This window comes from Coregonus clupeaformis, chromosome 11 (assembly GCF_020615455.1).
Source record: "Coregonus clupeaformis isolate EN_2021a chromosome 11, ASM2061545v1, whole genome shotgun sequence".
NCBI classification, from domain to species: Eukaryota; Metazoa; Chordata; class Actinopteri; order Salmoniformes; family Salmonidae; genus Coregonus; species Coregonus clupeaformis.
Window position 1 is genome coordinate 33,100,787 of NC_059202.1, and position 23,503 is coordinate 33,124,289.

A 23,503-nucleotide genomic window follows, 5' to 3' on the forward strand; every position below is an offset into this window, starting at 1 on the left:
ATACGATAACACTCGCACTGTCTAACTTTTAAAGTACCCCCTATGAGCCTTCAGTCATAGCGTCGCACTATCTAAACTATTTTAAAGTACCTCCTATGAGCCTTCAGTCATAGCGTCGCACTGTCTAATCTATTTTAAAGTACCTCCTATGAGCCTTCAGTCATAGCGTCGCACTGTCTAATCTATTTTAAAGTACCTCCTATGAGCCTTCAGTCATAGCGTCGCACTGTCTAATCTATTTTAAAGTACCTCCTATGAGCCTTCAGTCATAGCGTCGCACTGTCTAATCTATTTTAAAGTGCCTCCAATGAGTCTCTAGTCATAGCTCGCACTCCCATGGGTTTAACCATCACAATTATCAAACATTTGCATAGTATATTATGAAATCGAAATAGTATACTGTAATCGTTATTTATAGTACAATAGGGTTCACTTACATCAAACAGGTGCTTCACAAAATTAATTTGGATAAAGCCAATGTGCAAAACTTTAGTTATATTACAATAGGTGTTTGCTTACCTTTTTAGAAGCCCGGGCACTTTGTGAAACACATGGTTCGAAGACAGTGATGTCCAATAGGCTGGGTGAATTCCAGCGAAGTTCCGCTACCAGATCACAGTCGGAGGTCACCAATTGTTAGAAATTGCGTAATTCAAATCTGGTATTGGAATAAGAATCAAGAGATCTTCAATCCAAGCTTAATTTATTATATGCAAAATGTATGTATGATAAGTATGAAGGTTCGTATACGGGCTCACTGAAAAACCACGCAGGGCAGACAGAGAACTAAACTATTGTTTACAGGTTCTTTCTCAAATACTCTGACAGAGAGTTCCCACCTCTTCTGTTGGCCAATCAGAGTAAAGGACTGAGTGTGGTTTAGACTTTACTCAGCCAATCCGTTGGCGCAGGGTTGGTCCCAACTCCTCGGCGCTCCATTTGTTGCACACTGTTGCCAGGCACAAGTTTATCATAACAACCTGTGGAGTCAGCACCCAAAAGACACCATTCCACTGTACTACGTTCAAGGACGGTTCACAGACAACAAAGAGGCAGTGTTCGTATCTGTGAGAAATACAAGTCTTATCTATAAGAAATACAAGTTTTATCTCATCCTACCCCTAACGTTCCTTACATGAATCACAGCCTGTTATGTGAAACAATTTATATCAGTATAGTACAAACCTATGCTCCTCATTAATACATTCCTTCTAAGTTATTCATCACATACAGATCCAATTATGAGAAAAATAGAACCCAACAGTAGCATGCCGGATCAAACTGGACGGAAGTGGGTGAAGGGAGTTAGTTATTACAGGAGTTACAGAAATTGTTAACATGCAAGAAATAAAGGACCACTTGAAGGGAGGCTCTCTTATTGAGGCAAAGCGCCTCCAGATGACACGAGATGGGATGAAATTGAATAGCTTGTCAGTGCTACTAAACTTTGAGGATGTGGTATTGCCAGGAAAATGTAGGATTGGGTATATGAGTTACTATGTGCGAGCATATGTTCCGAAACCATTGCGTTGCTATAACTGTCAAAGGTTTGGGCATGTGGCGGCGGTGTGTAAAGGCAAAGTGTGGGGGAGAACATGCATATGGGGAGATGGGGTCCAATTAAAGTGCTGTAACTGTTGGGGCGCCCATAGTGTGGCGTATGGGGGTTGTTCAGTGATGAAAAGACAGGTGGAAGTGCAGCAGGTGAGGAATGAGGGGTAACATCTCGTATGCAGAAGCGGGGAAGGTAGTTCAGGCAGAAACAATTGGGGCACCTAGAAGAGCAGGTATTCCAGGGCAGATTGGGATGCAGGTTGGGCGAGATGGAGGGAGCAGAATGGGGTAGAACACAAGACTGGTAGGAGACATGAGGAAGGTTGTTACATTTGTGACAGCAGCAATCAATTGCACAGAAAAAGTACAATCAAAGACTAGGAAGATACAGATCACATTGGAGCAGGCAGTGAGGTATATTGGGATCACATGACTGACATGGGAACATTTACAGGATGACCTAAATAACATTGAGAATCAGTTCAGCCAGGAATCGTGTATTGGTAAATGTTCATTATGGTGTTAATCCTTCAATGGAATGCCAGAAGTTTGATGGCTAATGGGCAAGAGTTCAAACAGTTTCTTGAGGAGTTACCAGCCAAACCTGATGTGATATGTCTCCAGGAGACATGTCTAAAACCTACTCTAGATTTTGTATTACAAGGTTATGTTGCAGTCCGTAGAGATAGGGTGGCAGGGGGAGGAGGAGGGTATGCTACCTTTATAAAGTGGGGGATCCCATATAGGTGTGTGGGAGAGGGAGTGGAACAGGAGTATTACATTTAGATTTTAGTCATTTAGCAGACACTCTTATCCAGAGCGACATACAGTTAGTGAGTGCATACATTTTTCATACTGTCCCCCCGTGGGAATCGAACCCACAGCCCTGGCGTTGCAAGCACCATGCTCTACCAGTATGTAGTGGTAGAGGTGTGGTTGGGAGGGGGGAATATGGTAATAGTGAACTTTTACAACCCGTGAAAGAGACTGGAGTTGCTGGCCCTTGGGAATGTAGAATGTCAAGAGGGTAATGTGGTGTGGGTATTTTAATGCTCATAGCACGCTCTGGGGAGGGTTACGGACTGATGTAAACGGACAAGTGTTGGAGGAACTACTGGATGAGAAAGGGCTTGTGAGTCTTAATGACGGCCGGGGAACCAGGATTGACCCAGTAACTGGAAATGAATCTGCTCTGGATCTTACTTTGATCTCAAGTTCAATGGCAGGCAGATGTAGTTGGGAGGTTTTGGAGGAATCTACAGTGGGTAGTGATCACTATCATATCATGTGTACTGTAGGAATGAGGGTGGAAGATTCAGTAGGAAATGATTTAGGAGATGGATATTTGGGAAAGCGGAGTGGGGTCAGTTTCAGGAGTTGAGTGAACAGGAGTAGTCTCAGGTAGATCTTAATTCGGATATAGAAACAGTCAATAATGGAATAGGAGGAGCAATAGTAGGGGCCGGAAGGCAGGTGATTCCTATGGGTACAGGGGGGAGAAAGAGTAACACAGTCCCATGGTGGAGTGAAGAGTGTAGAGAAGCAGTGAAGAGTAGGAACAGGGCTTTCAGAATGTTGAAAAGGTCCCATAATTACCAGCACCAGATTCAGTATAAACAAGCACAAGCAGTAGTAAGGAGGATCATTAGGACAGCTAAGAGGGAGTATTGGCGCCGGTTCTGTGGAAACATAGGCAGGACCACTCCTGTGGGAGAGGTATGGTGGATGATTAAGAGGATGAGTGGGGTCAGAAGAGATTAGGATCTCCCTGTGCTGAAAAGTGGGGAGATTGTTGCAGTGAGAGATATGGAGAAGATATGGAGAAGAAATGCCCAGGCATTTGTGAAGGTGCACAGCTCAAATCATCTGACAGAAGAGGGGCAGCGTGGGAGAGAGAGGGTCAGATGAGAACATCCTGGGGTCCTGGATCAGAGAGAGATGGTGGGGGATACATTGACTGGCCCTTTTATGTTGGCTGAGATGAAGAGGGCATTAGCTAAAGCTGGGGTAACATCTCCTGGTAAGGATGAGATGTGTTACATCATGATGGCTCATCTCAGTGACACTGCAGTGGGGAAGGTATTGGGCCTTTACAATAAGGTGTGGCAGGAAGCGAAACTGCCTGGTAGTTGGAAGCAGGCGGTAGTGGTGCCAATACAGAAAGACCCTACTAGTCCTTCAAGCTATAGGCCGATAGCGTTGACATCTCACGTATGTAAACTTATGGAAAGGATGATAATGGAAAGACTGACTACTTTCTGGAGAGTAGAGGACTAATGTCACCAGATCAATGTGGGTTCAGGAAAGGCAGGGGAACGATGAATCCTGTACTGTGCCTTGAGTCAGTCATACAGAAGGCACAGGCAAATAAGGAGGTGGTGGTAGACTTTTTTTTTGATGTAGCGAAGGCTTATGCTATGATGTGGAAGGAAGGCCTACAGTTGAAGTCGCCAAATAAAAAATAGCCAAATACATTTAAACTCAGTTTTTCACAATTCTTTACATTTAATCCTGGTAAAAATCCCCTGTCTTAGGTCAGTTAGGAGGATCACCACTTTATTTTAAGAATGTGAAATGTCAGAATAATAGTAGAGAAATGATTTATTTCAGCTTTTATTTCTTTCATCACAATCCCAGTGGGTCAGAAGTTTACATACACTCAATTAGTATTTGGTAGCAATGCCTTTAAATTGTTTAACTTGGGTCAAACGTTTTGGGTAGCCTTCCACAAGCTTCCCACAAGAAGTAGGGTGAATTTTGGCCCATTCCTCCTGACAAAGCTGGTGTAACTGAGTCAGGTTTGTAGGCCTCCTTGCTCGCACACGCTTTTTCAGTTCTGCCCACAAAATGTATATAGGATTGAGGTCAGGGCTTTGTGATGGCCACTCCAATACCTTGACTTTGTTGTCCTTAAGCCATTTTGCCACAACTTTGGAAGTATGCTTGGGGTCATTGTCCATTTGGAAGACCCATTTGCGACCAAGCTTTAACTTCCTGACTGATGTCTTGAGATGTTGCTTCAATATATCCACATAATTTTCCTTCCTTATGATGCCATCTATTTTGTGAAGTGCACCAGTCCCTCCTGCAGCAAAGCACCCCCACAGCATGATGCTGCCACCCCCGTGCTTCACGGTTGGGATGGTGTTCTTCGGCTTGCAAGAAACCCCCTTTTTCCTCCAAACATAACGATGGTCATTATGGCCAAACAGTTCTATTTTTGTTTCATCAGACCAGAGGACATTTCTCCAAAAAGTACGATCTTTGTCCACATGTGCAGTTGCAAACCGTAGACTGGCTTTTTTATGGCGGTTTTGGAGCAGTGACTTCTTCCTTGCTGAGAGGCCTTTCAGGTTATGTCGATATAGGACTTGTTTTACTGTGGATATAGATCCTTTTGTACCTGTTTCCTCCAGCATCTTCACAAGGTCCTTTGCTGTTGTTCTGGGATTGATTTGCACTTTTCGCACCAAAGTACGTTCATCTCTAGGAGACAGAACGCGTCTCCTTCCTGAGCGGTATGACGGCTGCGTGGTCCCATGGTGTTTACACTTGCATTCTATTGTTTGTACAGATGAACATGGTACCTTCAGGAGTTTGGAAATTGCTCCCAAGGATGAACCAGACTTGTGGAGGTCTACAATTTATTTTCTGAGGTCTTGGCTGATTTCTTTTGATTTGCCCATGATGTCAAGCAAAGAGGCACTGAGTTTGAAGGTAGGCCTTGAAATACATCCCCAGGTACACCTCCAATTGAGTCAAATTATGTCAATTAGCCTATCAGAAGCTTCTAAAGCCATGACATCATTTTCTGGAATTTTCCAAGCTGTTTAAAGGCACAGTAAACTTAGTGTATGTAAACTTCTGACTCACTGCAATTGTGACACAGTGAGTTATAAGTCTCCCGAGTGGCGCAGTGGTCTAAGGCACTGCATCGCAGTGCTAGCTGTGTCACTAGAGATCCTGGTTCGTATCCAGGCTCTGTCGTAGCCGGCCGCGACTGGGAGACCCATGGGGTGGCGCACAATTGGCCCAGCGTCGTCCAGGGTATGGGAGGAAATGGCCGGCAGGGATGTAGCTCAGTTGGTAGAGCATGGCGTTTGCAACGCCAGGGTTGTGGGTTCGATTCCCACGGGGGGGCAGTATGATTATTATTATTTTTTTTATAATGTATGCACTCACTACCTGTAAGTCGCTCTGGATAAGAGCGTCTGCTAAATGACTAAAATGTAAATGTAAATAAGTGAAATAGTCTGTCTGTAAACAATTGTTGGTAAATTACTTGTGTCATGCACAAAGTAGATGTCCTAACCGACTTGCCAAAACTATAGTTTGTTAACAAGAAATTTGTGGAGTGGTTGAAAAACAAGTTTTAATGACTCCAACCTAAGTGTATGTTAACTTCCGACTTCAACTGTACTTATCAAGCTGGATAACATGGGGGTTGGAGGAAGTATTTTTAACTGGATAAAGGATTTTCGTTTTTCGTTTTGGGCGATCAATACAAGTGAGGGTGGGGAGCTCTATGTCAGAAAGCTATGAGGTAGCTAATGGTACCCCCCAGGGAAGTGTCATTAGTCCTTTGTTGTTCTCTATTATGATTGACGATGTATTCCAGGGTTCTTCAATTCCGGTCATGGAGGGCCGAAACACCTCTGTTTTTCATCCTCTCCTTCTAATCAGGGGTTATTCAGACCTGGGACACCAGGTGAGTGCAATTAACTACCAGATAGAAATAAAAAACAGAAGTGTTTCGGCCCTCCAGGACCGGAATTGAAGAACCCTGATGTATTCTCTCAGGTGAGACCTAATATTGGGAGGTCATTGTTTGCGGATGATGGAGAGCTGTAGAAGAGAGGGAGAAATATTACCCATAAAGCCAGAAGAGTTCAAGAAGCGATTAGTGAAGTAGAGCAGTGGTCCCTCAGGTGGGGCTTCAAGTTTTCAGTTGAGAAAACACAGACTGTGTTTTTTTCTAGAAGGAAGGTTGGGGAGGAAATATATTTGAAGTTGTATGGAAGGACTCTGGAGAGGGTGGGAGGGTTTAGGTTCCTGGGGGTCTGGTTTGACACTCGAATGACATGGGCGGAGCATATTAACAGAGTAGTTGTCAAAGAAAAGAAAATATTGAATGTGATGCATTACTTTTCAGGAATGGAGTGGGGGGCAGATAGAATGGAGTTGAAAATGATATATATAGCGCTGTTAAGGTAATCAATGGATTATGGAAGTATAGCATATGGATCAGCAGCTCAGACATCTTTAAAAAAGCTAGATGTTATCCAGGCCCAAGCCCTAAGAATATGTTGTGGAGCACTCAGGACCTCCCCGGTGGCAGCGATGCAGGTAGAGTTGGGAGAGATGCTGTTAAAGTTAAGAAGAACAGCTAGCCATGACATATTGGGTAAATCTACAAGAACATAACGTAACACATCTTGCAAAAAAGGTGCTCCTAGAGTGCTGGGAACATGAACGAAATCTGAATATAAGCTTTGGATGGATATGCAATTGCATGGCAAGAGAGATGGGGTTGTTTCGGAGGGAGTTTAGCCCCTCTGTGGTTCTTCCTGCTATCCCACCTTGGTTTCTCCCTCAGCCAATGATAGATCTAGGGTTGCTTGAGAGGGTAAGAGATGTTGAGGAATGAGTAGATTCAGTTGTAAGTGAACATTTAAGAAAACAATACTATGCTTTCTTGAATATATTAATAATAATAATAATAATATGCCATTTAGCAGACGCTTTTATCCAAAGCGACTTATAGTCATATTCATAGCTTTTAGTGTTCCTGAGTTTAAGGTGGCAGTGACGAAAAGAGCAACAGATAATTTATCTGTTTACACAATGGAGTTGTTGGCCATACTATTGGCTGCAGAGTGGGTGGAGGAGGTGTGGCCAGACAGGGTAGTCATCTGCTCTGACTCCTGTGCAGCACTGATGAGCTCATGTGTGTCTCAGAGCAGACATGATGTATTGTATGAGGTTTTGCAGTGCTTGTATAGGGTGAAACAGATGGGGGTATTTGTTATGTTCCTCTGGGTACCAGCTCATGTGGGAGTAGAGGGGAATGAGGAAGTGGATATTATCGCCAAGCAGGCTCTTAAACATCCTAATGTTGAGATGGAATTAAACATTTTAGTCATTTAGCAGACGCTCTTATCCAGAGCGATTTACAGGAGCAATTAGGGTTAAGTGCCTTGCTTAAGGGCACATCGACAGATTTTTCACCTAGTCGGCTCGGGGATTAGAACCAGCGACCGTTACTGGCACAACGCTCTTACCCACTAAGCTACCTTACTGTCAATCAGTAAAGCAGAAGCCCAGGGGTTAATAAGAACAGTGGTTAAAAATATGTGGCAGGAGTTGTGGAACAGGGAGAGTAAGGGAAGACACCTGTATAAGATCCAGGAAAAGGTGGGGGCAGGGAGGTCCTCAGGCCGAGAGAGAAGGGAGGAACGTGTAGTCACAAGGCTGAGACTGGGTTGAAGAGCCAGGATTAAGTGAACTGCTGGGGAAATCTTCAGGGGATGTAGTATTTCATTATGTATTTCGTTTCCTTAGGGAGACGAGATTATTGGGTAGGATTTAGACCTTCACTGTCTCTGGTCCACACTCCAGTCTAGTTTGTGGCGGTAATGCGCCTTAAAGTTGGTTGCCAACCGCCATATAAAATCCACAGAAGAAGAAGAATCATCATCATCCACAACAACGAAGATGTCGGATCAATACGCCACTGTCCAGAGTGGCTCCTTGAAATTGAAAGGGATTGGAGTTGTTTCCGCAGGTAAAAAGTATGTATTTCATGTTATTATTACTTATAAGTCAATGTGCTCTAAAAGTTGTCCACACCTATGTATCTCTTTCACCTGGGACGTGAAAGAGTAGCTAGCTCTCTGTCCCTATAAACCAGCTAAGTTAGCTAACCAGCTAAAGTTAGCTTAGCTACAAGCACACATGGTAACAACAGCAACATCATCGGTTGTTCACTGTAAATTGTTACATACGTAGCTAGTGTCAGCCTACTCAAATTCATGTAGCTTTAAGTGCAAGTAAACAGACATCTACTATTTGCTTCAAACCTTTAGCTGTCGTAACTATGTAACGTTAGCTAACTAGTTAGCTACCTTGCTAGCTTCTCATCAACAGCCTTTCATATACTGGCATTATTTTACTATTTTAGAAAGAAGAAGAAGGACAAGGAGAAGAAGCAACGTTTGGAGCAGCAAATTAATACAAATCGAAACGAAGAGGAGGAGACCAAGAGTGGATACATTGACAAAAGAACACCAGCTCAAATCGCATTTGACAAGATGCAAGAGAAGAGGGTAATCCTCATTGTCCTAAATGTATTGTCCAATTGATGTTAAAGCACTGACATAGAGACAATGTAGGTCATGTGATGAAATAATTAATTCCAGTTTACAATACCATTATTCACCCCCACCTTTTCAATTTCTTTCAGCAAATGGAGAGGATTTTGAACAAAGCAGAAAAAACTCACAAGCGGAGAGTTGAGGTAAGACCTTTATTATTTGATGCATTTACTGTAATTCAGAAAGTACGCTTGGAGAAATTTGGGTTCTACAAACCCCTGGCATACTATAAACAACAGTATTTTTGTTGTATTTCAGGATTTCAACCGTCACCTGGACAGCCTGACAGAACATTACGATATTCCTAAAGTCAGCTGGACCAAATGAAGAGGACTCCAGGATCACTTTTATTTTAGAATATGCTTTAGAAGTTCCCTTTATGGCGGTTGTGATCCATGATCTGAGCGCACTCTGACACTCCAGAGTGAATTTACGAACACACCCTTTGTGTGAATACATTTTGGTTCCATATGCTGAATTATACTAGATTACACAGGAATGCTGTTGTAATCATGTGTATTTTATTAAAGTTAGTTACTTTTCCTTGTCTCTTGAAATTCACTCATTTATACACCTTAATATTGATTACGTTAGTATTGGATGTGTGCAGTTAATTTCTGTAAAGATTGTACAAAGAGATTTAAATTGAAACGCATCAGATAGATGGCATTTTCCACAGGCCCAACTGCAGAGCCTTCTATTTGTAAAGTAGAGGCATAGAGATCCTATTAAATTATTATTATTCCTAATTCTATGAGTAGATGGCTGAGCTCTGGGCCCATGGCCACAAATCGTAGGAGTAGACGTGCTGATCTAATGAATACTATTATATTGACAGATCCTTGATCAGCACTCCTATTCTGAAACGCTTTGTGTATATGGCCCCTGGTCTCTTATACCACCACATGCATAAGTAAGTACAGTGTAGTCTCTACATATATTAATTTGTAATAGAAAACAATATGGACCAAATTATATCTAAATATGTACGAATGAGACATTTGTGTTGGGAAAAGGCGGTGACAGCTTCCCGGAAGTGGAGCATATAACGTTTTGTGTCTTCTGGTTTGTGAAGTGACGTGTGCACAAAACCCGGTCTATGGTAGCGAAGAACACTTAGCACTCCTAGTTGGATGCTACCGTACCGCTACATACTTTTATATTGTAATATTTAGATATTATAAATATATTTCTCACCGTTACCAACTCGTAGTAAGTTACGGCAAGCTAGAAGCAAAATGTCAGCAAGTGCGGTTTACGTGTTAGACCTCAAAGGCAAGGTAAGAGGACAGGACATATCTGGGTTAGCTAACGTTAGCTAGCAATCTAAATAAAATATGTTTCACATAAAAAAATGTCGCTACTAATGCATCGCACAATTTGATGAAGAAATTACAAGATAAAGCTAGCTACTTTACGTTCTAAGAAAAATATAGAGTATTGAATTTGAGAGCTTGATGTTGACACGGGAAAGTAGTGATGGGAAACCGAGGCTTTCTGAAGCCTTAGGGGCTTTCACCAAATTGTGCCGAAAAAAGGTTCATTACTCGGAGTTTTGAACACAATTGACATTAGTGATGATCGTCGGTGCCTGGCGCGCCGGTTCGAGTATGAAAAAAAAAAGTATTAAAATGTATGCACTCACTACTGTAAATCGCTCTGGATGAGAGCGTCTGCTAAATGTCTAAAATGTAAATTATATCTGTTGGTCAGCAATGAAAAGTAGCGTGTGATGTTTTATATATACGTTTTTTCCACACTATTCATCAAATTTCAATGGCGCAGCGGTTAGTCGCTAGTCTTCGTAGTAGGCAGTTACCATTGCATTGCAGATTAGCAATTTATATCATGCTTCCCTTTTTTTGCTGTCAGAAACGGAATCTATGGCATTATGTAAGATCCTTAAGACAGAAGCTTATACTTTACTCACTAAAACTAAATGTTTAAAGCTGCAATATGTTGGTTTTTGGAAGACCAACCAAATTCGCATAGAAAAGTCTTATAGATCTGTCATTCTCATTGAAAGCAAGTAAGACGAGGTAGATCTGTTCTATGTGTGCTATTTCTATGCTCCCCAGTCTTAAGTTTCGTTTATGCTTTTTTTTAACTTTCGGTTTTGTACCCCAGCTTCAAACAGCTGAAAATACAATATTTTTGATTATGGAAAATATATTTCACAGCGGTTTAGATGGTAAAATATATGGAAAATGTATGCACTCACTAACTGTAAGTCGCTCTGGATAAGAGCGTCTGCTAAATGACTAAAATGTACAATGATTCTCTACACTATACTTGCCTGTTTTGTCACAAAAACTAAAATTAGGTGACCTATTAGAATTTTTACAACCAGGAAGTAGCGGAGCAATTTCTGCATTGGGCATTTTTAAGTAACAATGTGCAGAAACTGTGGTGTCACATAAAACGATTCAAAAAATAATATGCCTTCGCCCCCATTCCCTGTCATCTGAGTGTTCTGGTCCCCGAGACCCTGTGACTCTACCTGCTGAGCTATCGTTCAGCTGACGCTACATGAAAAAATCCTAACTATATACAGTACCAGTCAAAACTTTGAACACACCTACTCATTCCAGGGTTTTTCTTTATTTTTACTATTTTCTACATTGTAGAATAATAGTGAAGACATCAAAACGATGAAATAACACATGGAATCATGTAGTAACCCAAAAAGTGTTAAACAAAAATATATTTTATATTTGAGATTCTTCAAATAGCAACCCCTTTGCCTTAAGACAGCTTTGCACACTCTTGGCATTCTCTCAACCAGCTTCATGAGGTGGTCACCTGGAATGCATTTCAATTAACAGGTGTGCCTTGTTAAAAGTTAATTTGTGGAATTTATTTCCTTCTTAATGCGTTTGAGCCAATCAGTTGTGTTGTGACAAGGTAGGGTTGGTATACAGATGCTAGCCCTAATTGGTAAAAGAACAAGTTCATATTATGGCAAGAACAGCTCAAATAAGCAAAGAGAAACGACAGTCCATCATTACGTTAAGACATGAAGGTCAGTCAATGCGGAAAATGTCAAGAACTTTGAAGGTTTCTTCAAGTGCAGTCACAAAAACCACTGGCTCCCATGAGGACCACCACAGGAATGGAAGACCCAGAGTTACCTCTGCTGCAGAGGATAAGTTCATTAGAGTTACCAGCCTCAGAAATTCCAGCCAAAATAAATGCTTCAGACGTCAGGTAACAGACACATCTCAACACCAAGTGTTCAGAGGAGACTGCGTGATTCAGGCCTTCAAGGTCAAATTGCTGCAAAGAAACCACTACTAAAGGACACCAATAATAAGAAGAGACTTGCTTGGGCCAAGAAACACGAGCAATGGACATTAGACTGGTGGAAATCTGTCCTTTGGTCTAATGAGTCCAAATTTGAGATTTTTGGTTCCAAGTAGGTGAACGGATGATCTCTGCATGTGTGGTTCCCACTGTGAAGCATGGAGGAGGAGGTGCGATGATGTGGGGGTGCTTTGCTGGTGACACTGTCAGTGATTTATTTAGAATTCAAGGCACACTTAACCAGCATGGCTACCACAGTATTCTGCAGCAATACGCCATCCCATCTGGTTTGCGCTTAGTGGGACTATCATTTGTTTTTCAACAGGACAATGACCCAACACACTTCCAGGCTGTGTAAGGGCTATTTTACCAAGAAGGAGAGTGATGGAGTGCTGCATCAGATGACCTGGCCTCCACAATCCCCCGACCTCAACCCAATTGAGATGGTTTGGGATGAGTTGGACCGCAGAGTGAAGGAAAAGCAGCCAACAAGTTCTCAGCATATGTGGGAACTCCTTCAAGACTGTTGGAAAAGCATTCCAGGTGAAGCTGGTTGAGAGAATGCCAAGAGTGTGCAAAGCTGTCATGAAGGCAAAGGGTGGCTATTTGAAGAATTTCAAATCTCGAATATATTTTGATTTGTTTAACACTTTGTTGGTTACTACATGATTCCATATGTGTTATTTCATAGTTTTGATGTCTTCACTATTAGTATACAATGTAGAAAATAGTATAAATAAAGAAAAACCCTTGAATTATTAGGTGTGTCCAAACCTTTGACTGGTACTGTACATAGTAAGTATGGTGTCCAGTAGAGATCCGTGTTTGAAAGCAGCTTGGATCAGTGGGATCTCGCCGTTTGGAACACACGTTTGAAAAACCACGTAATCAACGAAGCTTCGGACGTCATTGATCACGTGATAATGTTCATTTTCAAACGAGCATCGGTACATTGTGTCGGATCAGTAGTGCTTTGAAAACTGCAGGAAAGTAACGTTACTTAGCTAGCTAGCTACCCCACCAGCTGGACTGGTTTTGGATGGACTGGTTCAATAGATCACGTGATGCATTAAGGACAAATTCTACATGATGATGATTATGATAATGGTGGTGGTCTTATGAACAGTAGGCTGTATTACAACATTTACATTTTAGTCATTTTAGCAGACGCTCTTATCCAGAGCGACTTACAGTTAGCGCATACATTATTTTATCGAACCCACAACCCTGGCGTTGCAAACGCCATGCTCTACCAACTGAGCTACATCCCTGCCGTCCATTCCCCTACCCTGGACGACGCTGGGCCAAATGTGTGCCGCCCCATGGGTCTCCCGGTCGCGGCCGGCTACAAGCCTGACGAGAGCCATTACTTTCCATGGTTGTCATCATGATCACCAACAGTTTCCCCCATCCAAAGGCCTGTTTGAGGATGCGAACATACACTCAGTGGCCAGTTTATTAGGTACACACATCTAGTACCGGGTCGGACCCCCCTTTGCCTCCAGAACAGCCGGAATTCTTCGGGACATGGAAACGTTGCTCAATTGGTATCACGGCACCTAACTTGTGCCAGAAAAACATTCCCCAAACCATTACACCACCGTGATCAGCATGTACCGTTGAGACCGCCAGGATGAGGCCATGGACTCATGCTGCTTACGCCAAATCCTGACTCTGCCATCAGCATGACGCAACAGGAACTGGAATTCGTTGGGCCACTCCTCAATTGTCCAATGTTTGTGATCGCGTGCACACTGGAGTCGCTTTTTCTTGTTTTTGCTGATAGGAGTGGAACCCGGTTTGGTCCTCTGCTGCAATAGCCCATCCGTGACAAGGACCGGCGAGTTGTGCCTTCCGAGATGCCGTTCTGCACACTACTGTTGTACTGCGCCTGTTTGTGGGCCGCCTGTTAGCTTGCAAGCGTCTTGCCATTCTCCTTCAACCTCTCGTCAATTAGCTGTTTTCACCCACAGGACTGCTGATGACTGGATGTTTTTTGATTGTTGCACCATTCTCAGTAAACTATAGACACTGTTGCGCGTGAAAAGATACTGGAACTGGCGCGCCTGGCACCGACGATCATACCACGCTCAGTCACTTAGGTCACTCGCTTTGCCCATTCTAACGTTCAATCGAACAGTAACTGAATGCCTCGATGCCTGCTTTTTATAGCAAGCCACGGCCACGTGACTCACTGTACATAGGAGCTAACTATTTGAACAGGGTAGTGTGCCTAATAAACTGGCCACTGAGTGTATGTTAAGGCTCAAATGCATAGTCCAGTTATGATGAGCCATGTAGATTTTTGTGTTCCATATCAAGGACACTTGAAGATATGAATACATTGCCAGTGATGCCAGTTCAGGATGTCGTCAGGAGACACAGGCCATGTAGATGTCCTAACATGGAGGATAGAGAAGGGGAGAGTAAGTTCCTGTTGATTTGTTTCACCTTTTCAGGTTCTGGTCTGCCGTAACTACAGAGGAGATGTGGACATGTCAGAGATTGAGCACTTTATGCCCATCCTCATGGACAGAGAGGAAGAGGGCAACTTATCCCCTATCCTGGCCCACGGAGGGGTCCGCTTCATGTGGATCAAACACAACAACCTGTACCGTATCCTTACTGCCACTCACTCAGCCTCTCACAAATGTGTTTACAACTACTGCTTCAGTATTCCTTTGCCTTTCCAATATTAGAGCCCCCAATACGAATGGGGAAATTGTACTTATCTTGCTCTGGGTAAAAGGGAGAGTGATGATTGCTTAGGTCAAATATACTACTACTCCCTGAGAGCTCACACAATGGATAGGATCACTTCCTGCAAATTCCACTTTCAGTTCATTCTCAAACTGACCACTTTTTTCAGGTAGATAGAATTCAGCTCATGTTTGTTTTACTTATCAGCCCCACATCAACTTCACCTTAACATATTTTCAATCAGTTGTAGCAACGTCTAAGAAAAATGCTTGTGTCTCATTGGTCTTCTCTTTCCTCTACAAAATTATTCAGGTGAGTTGCATATTTTGTCTATTTTATGGTCTAAAATGGTGTCCAGTAGAGTGTTGACTATGGAGGGTGATGAAAATCGTAGTCTTATTTGTCAAATTATTACCCATAGGTTATTATTACAGATGATTAACTGGTAAGAAATGTGTTATAGCTAGTCTTTGAATTATATGAAGCACTGCTACCAACTTCATGAGAAAATGCAGCGGGGTAACTTTACTCAAGTCTTTTGTCTCTTCAGGTTTTCTCAGAGTATTTTAAGGAGTTGGAAGAGGAGAGTATCAGAGATAACTTTGTCATAATCTATGAGTTGATGGATGAGCTGATGGACTTTGGCTACCCCCAGACTACTGACAGCAAGATCCTTCAAGAGTGAATATCCTATCCAGCCCTTAATCAGTCTACAAAACTCTGTACAAACCTATGTTTAGCTTCCATTAAACATTTTCAAATTCCTCCAAGTTAAAGATAAGATACGTAGTGATCTACAGTACTGTATGTACCGTATATCTTGAATTTCACCCAAACACCCAGTATGGCTGCAGACAGACTGTCTCTCTCACTGTTGTCCTATCCTCTCAACCTGTCCGTCTCTGTTGGTTTGTAGGTACATCACCCAAGAGGGGCACAAGCTGGACACGGGGGGCCCGCGTCCCCCTGCCACCGTCACCAACGCCGTGTCCTGGAGGTCAGAGGGCATCAAGTACAGGAAGAACGAAGTCTTCCTGGACGTCATCGAGTCTGTTAATCTTCTGGTGAGGCGCCTTGTCACGTCGTGTTCTAACACTCCCCTCTCTCTAATACAGTCGTGGCTTGCAATGTTTATTTTTGTTTATGACAAAATGATTCAGTGTTTTATTGAGATACTGTCAACCATTTGAACTTAGACACATTTCTGCAATTGTTGTAAAAGGTCTGATACTTCTCCCCCTTTTCTCTCGTATGTGCAGGTCAGTGCGAATGGTAACGTGCTGCGCAGTGAGATCGTGGGCTCCATCAAGATGCGTGTGTTCCTGTCAGGGATGCCTGAGCTGCGTCTGGGGCTCAACGACAAAGTTCTCTTTGAGAACACTGGCCGTGAGTTCCTCTGCACTGTTTGTCACTGTGGATGGGTTACAGTTCAGTTAAAAGACAAATGCATGTAGATTTCAAAGCTGTTTCTGTGTGTATTTTCAGCCCTGACTTTATACACTTAGCCTTTTGCTCACAATTTCCCATAGACATCATTGCATGATTTGCAAGAAAGTTGGAGTTGTGTGCACACATATCCCAAGTCAGGATTCAGCTCTTACCTCTAATCTATTTCAATTACAAACATAGCTTTAATTTTTCTCATAACTGTACTTGTACCAAGTCCAATCCTCTCATGCCCTCTCCAACTCTCCATCTTTCTCTGTTGCTGTGCTCATCACAGGAGGGAAGAGTAAATCAGTGGAGCTGGAGGACACAAAGTTCCACCAGTGTGTGCGTCTGTCCCGCTTTGAGAATGACCGCACCATCTCTTTCATTCCTCCTGACGGAGAGTTTGAGCTCATGTCCTACCGCCTCAACACACACGTATGTACTGTATCAGAGAAAGGCCAGTTTAATTGTATAAGATGGGCTTGTCATTATAGTTCGGTTTTCCGGACAAAGATTAAGTATAGTCTTAGACTAATAATGGCGATTTTCCATTGAAATGCCTTCAAACCTATGTTTAATGGATATTCTCCATGGAAAGGGCTTTAATAAATATAGCTGCGAGCAGCAATGAACAGGATTCACAGGATGACAGAAAGGACACATGATCAGTTGGATAGCAAGCACTCTATCATGTTTATGTGCAATCAGTGAAAGCACTATCTCCCTTCATGTGCAATCTTCCTTTATGTGCAGTCAGTGATAGCATTACCATGTTGATTTAAATCTGTTGGTACACACCACATTAGCGTTCCAAAATACTTCAATACACTCTCACGACTGTAATACGCTGACTGCGCAAGTGGCATGACTTCCGGTTTCTCATTTTACAGAATAAAATATCCACTTTTCACTACGTTCAGACCACATAATAGGACAACAGTGTGATTATACAGATATACTACTCACAATATTTAACATTGTTTGTCTGCATAATTTAAATCTAACATTCATTTGCATGAGACAAAGTCCACTTGATCTACAGTTATTGCTCTAGGATCCTATGGTGCCACTGGTGCCAATGACATCTGTAGTGCCACCAACTGGTCTGGTGCAACCATCTAAGGTTGCAGTGACTTTATATTCACACAGCTTCTTATATTCACACAGACATATACATAAGGTTTACATTCCAAATGTAATTGCCCCATGTTCATCGGTTCAGTTCTAGTAGCCAGGGTTTGCCCATGATTGAATCATCTACAGGGCTTGACATTAACTTTTTTTGGCACTTGTCCTTTGGACAAGTAGGACAGATATTTTTTTGGTACTTGTCTGAAAGCTAGAGTCTGTAACACCATGGGCCAAAAAAGATGACTGAAAATTGTTGTATGATGCAAGGAACCACTGCCAAGAGCTGGGTGATATATAAACTCAGCAAAAAAAGAAACGTCCTCTCACTGTCAACTGTGTTTATTTTCAGCAAACTTAACGTGTAAATATTTGTATGAACATAAGATTCAACAACTGAGACATAAACTGAACAAGTTCCACAGACATGTGACTAACATAAATGGAATAATGTGTCCCTGAACAAAGGGGGGGTCAAAATCAAAAGTAACAGTCAGTATCTGGTATGGCCACCAGCTGCATTAAGTACTGCAGTGCATCTCCTCCTCATGGACTGCACCAGATTTGCCAGTTCTTGCTGTGAGATGTTACCCCACTCTTCCACCAAGGCACCTGCAAGTTCCCAGACATTTCTGGGGGGAATGGCCCTAGCCCTCACCCTCCGATCCAACAGGTCCCAGACGTGCTCAATGGGATTGAGATCCGGGCTCTTCGCTGGACATGGCAGAACACTGACATTCCTGTCTTGCAGGAAATCACGCACAGAACGAGCAGTATAGCTGGTGGCATTGTCATGCTGGAGGGTCATGTCAGGATGAGCCTGCAGGAAGGGTACCACATGAGGGAGGAGGATGTCTTCCCTGTAACGCACAGCATTGAGATTGCCTGCGATGACAACAAGCTCAGTCCGATGATGCTGTGACACACCGCCCCAGACCATGACGGACCCTCCACCTCCAAATCGATCCCGCTCCAGAGTACAGGCCTCGGTGTAACGCTCATTCCTTCGACGATAAACGCGAATCCGACCATCACCCCGGGTGAGACAAAACCGCGACTTGTCAGTGAAGAGCACTTTTTGCCAGTCCTGTCTGGTCCAGCGACGGTGGATTTGTGCCCATAGGCGACGTTGTTGCCGGTGATGTCTGGTGAGGACCTGCCTTACAACAGGCCTACAGGCCCTCAGTCCAGCCTCTCTCAGCCTATTGCGGACAGTCTGAGCACTGATGGAGGGATTGTGCGTTCCTGGTGTAACTCGGGCAGTTGTTGTTGCCATCCTGTACCTGTCCCGCAGGTGTGATGTTCGGATATACCGATCCTGTGCAGGTGTTGTTACACGTGGTCTGCCACTGCGAGGATGATCAGCTGTCCGTCCTGTCTCCCTGTAGCGCTGTCTTAGGCATCTCACAGTACGGATATTGCAATTTATTGCCCTGGCCACATCTGTAGTCCTCATGCCTCCTTGCAGCACATTCACGCAGATGAGCAGGGACCCTGGGCATCTTTCTTTTGGTGTTTTTCAGAGTCAGTAGAAAGGCCTGTTTAGTGTCCTAAGTTTTCATAACTGTGACCTTAATTGCCTACCGTCTGTAAGCTGTTAGTGTCTTAACGACCGTTCCACAGGTGCATGTTCATTAATTGATTATGGTTCATTGAACAAGCATGGGAAACAGTGTTTAAACCCTTTACAATGAAGATCTGTGAAGTTATTTGGATTTTTACAAATTATCTTTGAAAGACAGGGTCCTGAAAAAGGGACGTTTCTTTTTTTGCTGAGTTTAGTTAGCTTTTAGCGAGTTGAAAAGCACAGCACGTGCGTCAAGTACGGAAAATGCGTGCTAGACATCCGGCTAAAACTAAATGCATATGCATCTAGTGGACAGTAGAAACATCGGGCATGAGTGAGAGAGGGCAACGAAACAGGGACAGGGCAGTTACAGAACATAGGATATGACGTTAATACATGCTGCTAATTTCTAAATAGTTAAATACCAAGATAACTAGCCAGACGAGGGTACACAAAATGTTTTGAATTGGCAATGTAGTTAACATGATTTATTTTATAGGCTAGCCTACCAGCTGATGCAATGTCTCCCCCTCTTCTTGAGCATCCGCTTCCTCAAATTTTCATGACCACACAAATCCTGTTTGCTGACCATAAAATCAGTTATAACTGGGAAAGTAACTCACTAACTAGCATAGAATATTGACAATTGCACATGTCTACACACGGCTCTAGATTTGGATTCTAACCCGCTGGCTCATGAAGCCCCCATGAGCTCCCGAGTCTAGAAGCAGTCTAGCTAACATGTTAGCTAGATAGCTAAATGCTAATTCTGTTTTACAAGAAAACGGCTGAGATGACTCAAACACTGTAGCTAGCTAGCAAGACCTCCTCTGCGACAATGTTATAGGGGCACGGGAATGTTAGATTAGTCTTTTAATTTTAAGTTAACTGTCATTGAAGTTGGTGGTTACTACTGGTTTCAGATGGTGACAAAAACTGTCCGCCATGTTTGGTGTTTTGGTAAGGGCTCGGCGTAACGTCACTCCCCCAAGCCTCAACCAATCACCCAAATGATATCAATGACTATGCCTCCGGAAAGGATATTTAGTGACTGGATATACTACAGTGAGGGGAAAAAGTATTTGATCCCCTGCTGATTTTGTACGTTTGCCCACTGACAAAGACATGATCAGTCTATAATTTGAATGGTAGGTTTATTTGAACAGTGAGAGACAGAATAACAACAAAAAATCCAGAAAAACGCATGTCAAAAATGTTCTAAATATATTTGCATTTTAATGAGGGAAATAAGTAAAACATGACTTAGTACTTGGTGGCAAAACCCTTGTTGGCAATCACAGAGGTCAGACGTTTCTTGTAGTTGGCCACCAGGTTTGCACACATCTCAGGGGGGATTTTGTTCCACTCCTCTTTGCAGATCTTCTCCAAGTCATTAAGGTTTTCAGCTCCCTCCACAGATTTTCTATGGGATTAAGGTCTGGAGACTGGCTAGGCCACTCCAGGACCTTAATGTGCTTCTTCTTGAGCCACTCCTTTGTTGCCTTGGCCGTGTGTTTTGGGTCATTGTCATGCTGGAATACCCATCCACGACCCATTTTCAATGCCCTGGCTGAGGGAAGGAGGTTCTCACCCAAGATTTGACGGTACATGGCCCCGTCCATCGTCCCTTTGATGCGGTGAAGTTGTCCTGTCCCCTTAGCAGAAAAACACCCCCAAAGCATAATGTTTCCACCTTCATGTTTGACGGTGGGTATGGTGTTCTTGGGGTCATAGGCAGCATTCTTCCTCCTCCAAACACGGCGAGTTGAGTTGATGCCAAAGAGCTCGATTTTGGTCTCATCTGACTACAACACTTTCACCCAGTTCTCCTCTGAATCATTCAGTTGTTCATTGGCAAACTTCAGACGGCCCTGTATATGTGCTTTCTTGAGCAGGGGGATCTTGCGGGCGCTGCAGGATTTCAGTCCTTCACGGCGTAGTGTGTTACCAATTGTTTTCTTGGTGACTATGGTCCCAGCTGCCTTGAGATCATTGACAAGATCCTCCCGTGTAGTTCTGGGCTGATTCCTCACCGTTCTCATGATCATTGCAACTCCACGAGGTGAGATCTTGCATGGAGCCCCAGGCCGAGGGAGATTGACAGTTCTTTTGTGTTTCTTCCATTTGCGAATAATCGCAGCAACTCTTCGCAACAAGGTGCTTGGCGATGGTCTTGTAGCCCATTCCAGCCTTGTGTAGGTCTACAATCTTGTCCCTGACATCCTTGGAGAGCTCTTTGGTCTTGGCCATGGTGGAGAGTTTGGAATCTGATTGATTGATTGCTTCTGTGGACAGGTGTCTTTTATACAGGTAACGAGCTGAGATTAGGAGCACACTCTTAAAGGGAGTGCTCCTAATCTCAGCTTGTTACCTGTATAAAAGACACCTGGGAGCCAGAAATCTTTCTGATTGAGAGGGGGTCAAATACTTATTTCCCTCATTAAAATGCAAATCAATTTATAACATTTTTGACATGCGTTTTTCTGGATTTTTTTGTTATTCTGTCTCACTGTTCAAATAAACCTACCATTAAAAGTATAGACTGATCATTTCTTTGTCAGTGGGCAAACGTACAAAATCAGCAGTGGATCAAATACTTTTTTCCCTCACTGTATAACCATACATCACAGAGCAATGAGCCAGATATTTCACTGGATATATAAATATGAAGCATCCTGGTTGGCGTTTCCACTCAATACCAAATATGGTGATGAGAGGAAGCCCAGTGGCCGGCAGTTGGTGAAGCGAAATGGATTTTGGCAAACATTCTGCAAATTTTTTTCATTGATTTAAACATTTTGTCTCCATAGAGTATTCTGTTTCCAAAACTAGAATCTGTAACAAACAGTGGACTGCGTTTTGTAGACTTTACCCTTTGCCAAAGTTTCACAATTTTTCATTGTTTATGAGTGCAAGGGCGAATTGAGTTATTGCACACTTCACAGAGTAGGCATTCCCTAATGGAAATATGCAAATAAATGCTAGAACGTGCCAATAGGATCTCACTAGCTCGTGTTGGCTCTGCCCACCTCCTTGCTTGTTCTTGGCTCTGCCCACTATAATTAATTTGCTCCCGTTGGAAACAACAGGCTTTGGTCTATCTTGGGTTAGTTATAAAAATCTCCCAACAATGTATGTCAAGATAAAAAACTAACAAAAAAAAGGTTCCTTATTATTTAAGATATCAATGCCAAACCTAACATGGTTCATCATGGTAATGTATTCGATAAAGTTAAGTTGATAGGCCATTGTGAAGTGGATTTACCAAGGATTTAAATGGACACGTAAAATCTGATTTCCTGATTTAACAATAACTCAGCCATCTCTTAACCAATCCCGTAGCTCTTCTCAAACTAAGTTAAGCGATGTACCATGGGCATGCATACCAGTGTTATTTGGATGGAAGAAAATCTATCCTGATGGACCTTATGGGCCCTTGAGGCAAAATTGTTTTAGCATAAGAAAAGACACCTACATACAAAGTTTCAAGTCTCTAGGTCAATGAGGATAGTGGATATGAGGGTTTAAGTGAGATTGCTTATAACGGCGCCACCTATAGGCCAATCGGTGCCATTCTTTTTGACCAAGTTACTCATGGCCTCTAGTTTCTGTGTGCCAAATTAGATTTTTTTCATGCTTGAGTTATTTGACCATCTAAGAATAACCCCTCATAATAACTTTATTTTTATAGTGCTTTTCAATACAAGTAACAGTGCTTCACATCATAAAATACAAGTACTAACAAAGACTAGAGGAAGGAGAATGAAAAAAGATAGCTAATTAAACTCATACATTGAAATCATACATTAAAAGCATCTTTATAAAAGTGTGTCTTCAGCAGGGATTTTAAGCTAGTTTTTTGGTCAACCCAACCAAATTCACATAGAAATGTGAGTTAGATCTTTCATTCCCGAGTGGCGCAGTGGTCTAAGGCACTGCATCTCAGTGTTTGAGGCGTCACTACAGACCCCCTGGTTCGATTCCAGGCTGTATCACAACCGGCCGTGATTGGGAGTCCCATAGGGCGGCGCACAATTGGCCCAGCGTTGTCCGGGTTTGGCCGGTGTAGGCCGTCATTGTAAATAAGAATTTGTTCTTAACTGACTTGCCTAGTTAAATAAAGGTAAAATAAAAAAATTATTCCCGTTGAAAGCAAGTCTACAAAGCGGTAGGTATTTTCTATGTGTGCTATTTCTATGCTTCCCATTCTGAAGTTTTGGTTTTGCGTCTTTTACTTTTGGGTTTGTACACCAACTTCAAACGCAACATGTAAAGTGTTGGTCCCATGTTTCATGATCTGATTGATATAAAAGATCCCAGAAATGTTCCATACGCAAAAAAAATATTTCTCAAATTGTGCACTATTTTTTTTATATACCTGTTAGTGAGCATTTCTCCTTTGCCAAGATAATCCATCCACCTGACAGGTGTGGCATATCAAGAAGCT

The 23,503-nt window shown here is 42.7% G+C and overlaps 2 protein-coding genes across 3 annotated transcripts in view; both read left to right on the forward strand.

The window, feature by feature from the left end:
- The first annotated feature begins 8,174 nt into the window (after window positions 1-8,174).
- On the forward strand, window positions 8,175-9,469 carry LOC121577312 (protein FAM32A-like). 2 transcript variants are annotated; one of them, XM_041891075.1, is made up of 4 exons: window positions 8,175-8,338; window positions 8,735-8,879; window positions 9,017-9,070; window positions 9,186-9,469. In XM_041891075.1, exons 1-4 carry the CDS (start codon window positions 8,190-8,192, stop codon window positions 9,252-9,254), a joined length of 417 nt encoding a protein of 138 aa, XP_041747009.1. In that variant the 5' UTR covers window positions 8,175-8,189; the 3' UTR covers window positions 9,255-9,469. The 2 variants fall into 2 exon arrangements, with proteins under 2 accessions (XP_041747009.1, XP_041747010.1); XM_041891076.1 differs by having other exon boundaries at window positions 8,239-8,345.
- Window positions 9,470-9,998: 529 nt separating this feature from the next.
- LOC121576811 (AP-1 complex subunit mu-1) overlaps window positions 9,999-23,503 on the forward strand; it is a 37,182-nt gene continuing 23,677 nt past the window's right edge. Inside the window, exons 1-7 of the mRNA XM_041890299.2 lie at window positions 9,999-10,207; window positions 14,690-14,846; window positions 15,175-15,242; window positions 15,481-15,611; window positions 15,847-15,994; window positions 16,190-16,316; window positions 16,654-16,796. Coding sequence (XP_041746233.1) covers window positions 10,166-10,207; window positions 14,690-14,846; window positions 15,175-15,242; window positions 15,481-15,611; window positions 15,847-15,994; window positions 16,190-16,316; window positions 16,654-16,796 — 816 coding nt within the window. The 5' untranslated portion in view covers window positions 9,999-10,165. The remainder of the gene's footprint in view (window positions 10,208-14,689; window positions 14,847-15,174; window positions 15,243-15,480; window positions 15,612-15,846; window positions 15,995-16,189; window positions 16,317-16,653; window positions 16,797-23,503) is intronic.

Coding starts and splice junctions, on each gene's coding strand:
- LOC121577312 (XM_041891075.1), top strand. CDS start 8,190: ATGCGCCTTAAAGTTGGTTGCCAACCGCCATATAAAATCCACAGAAGA. Junction 8,880..9,016: donor ACAAGATGCAAGAGAAGAGG/GTAATCCTCATT, acceptor AATTTCTTTCAG/CAAATGGAGAGGATTTTGAA. Junction 9,071..9,185: donor CTCACAAGCGGAGAGTTGAG/GTAAGACCTTTA, acceptor GTTGTATTTCAG/GATTTCAACCGTCACCTGGA.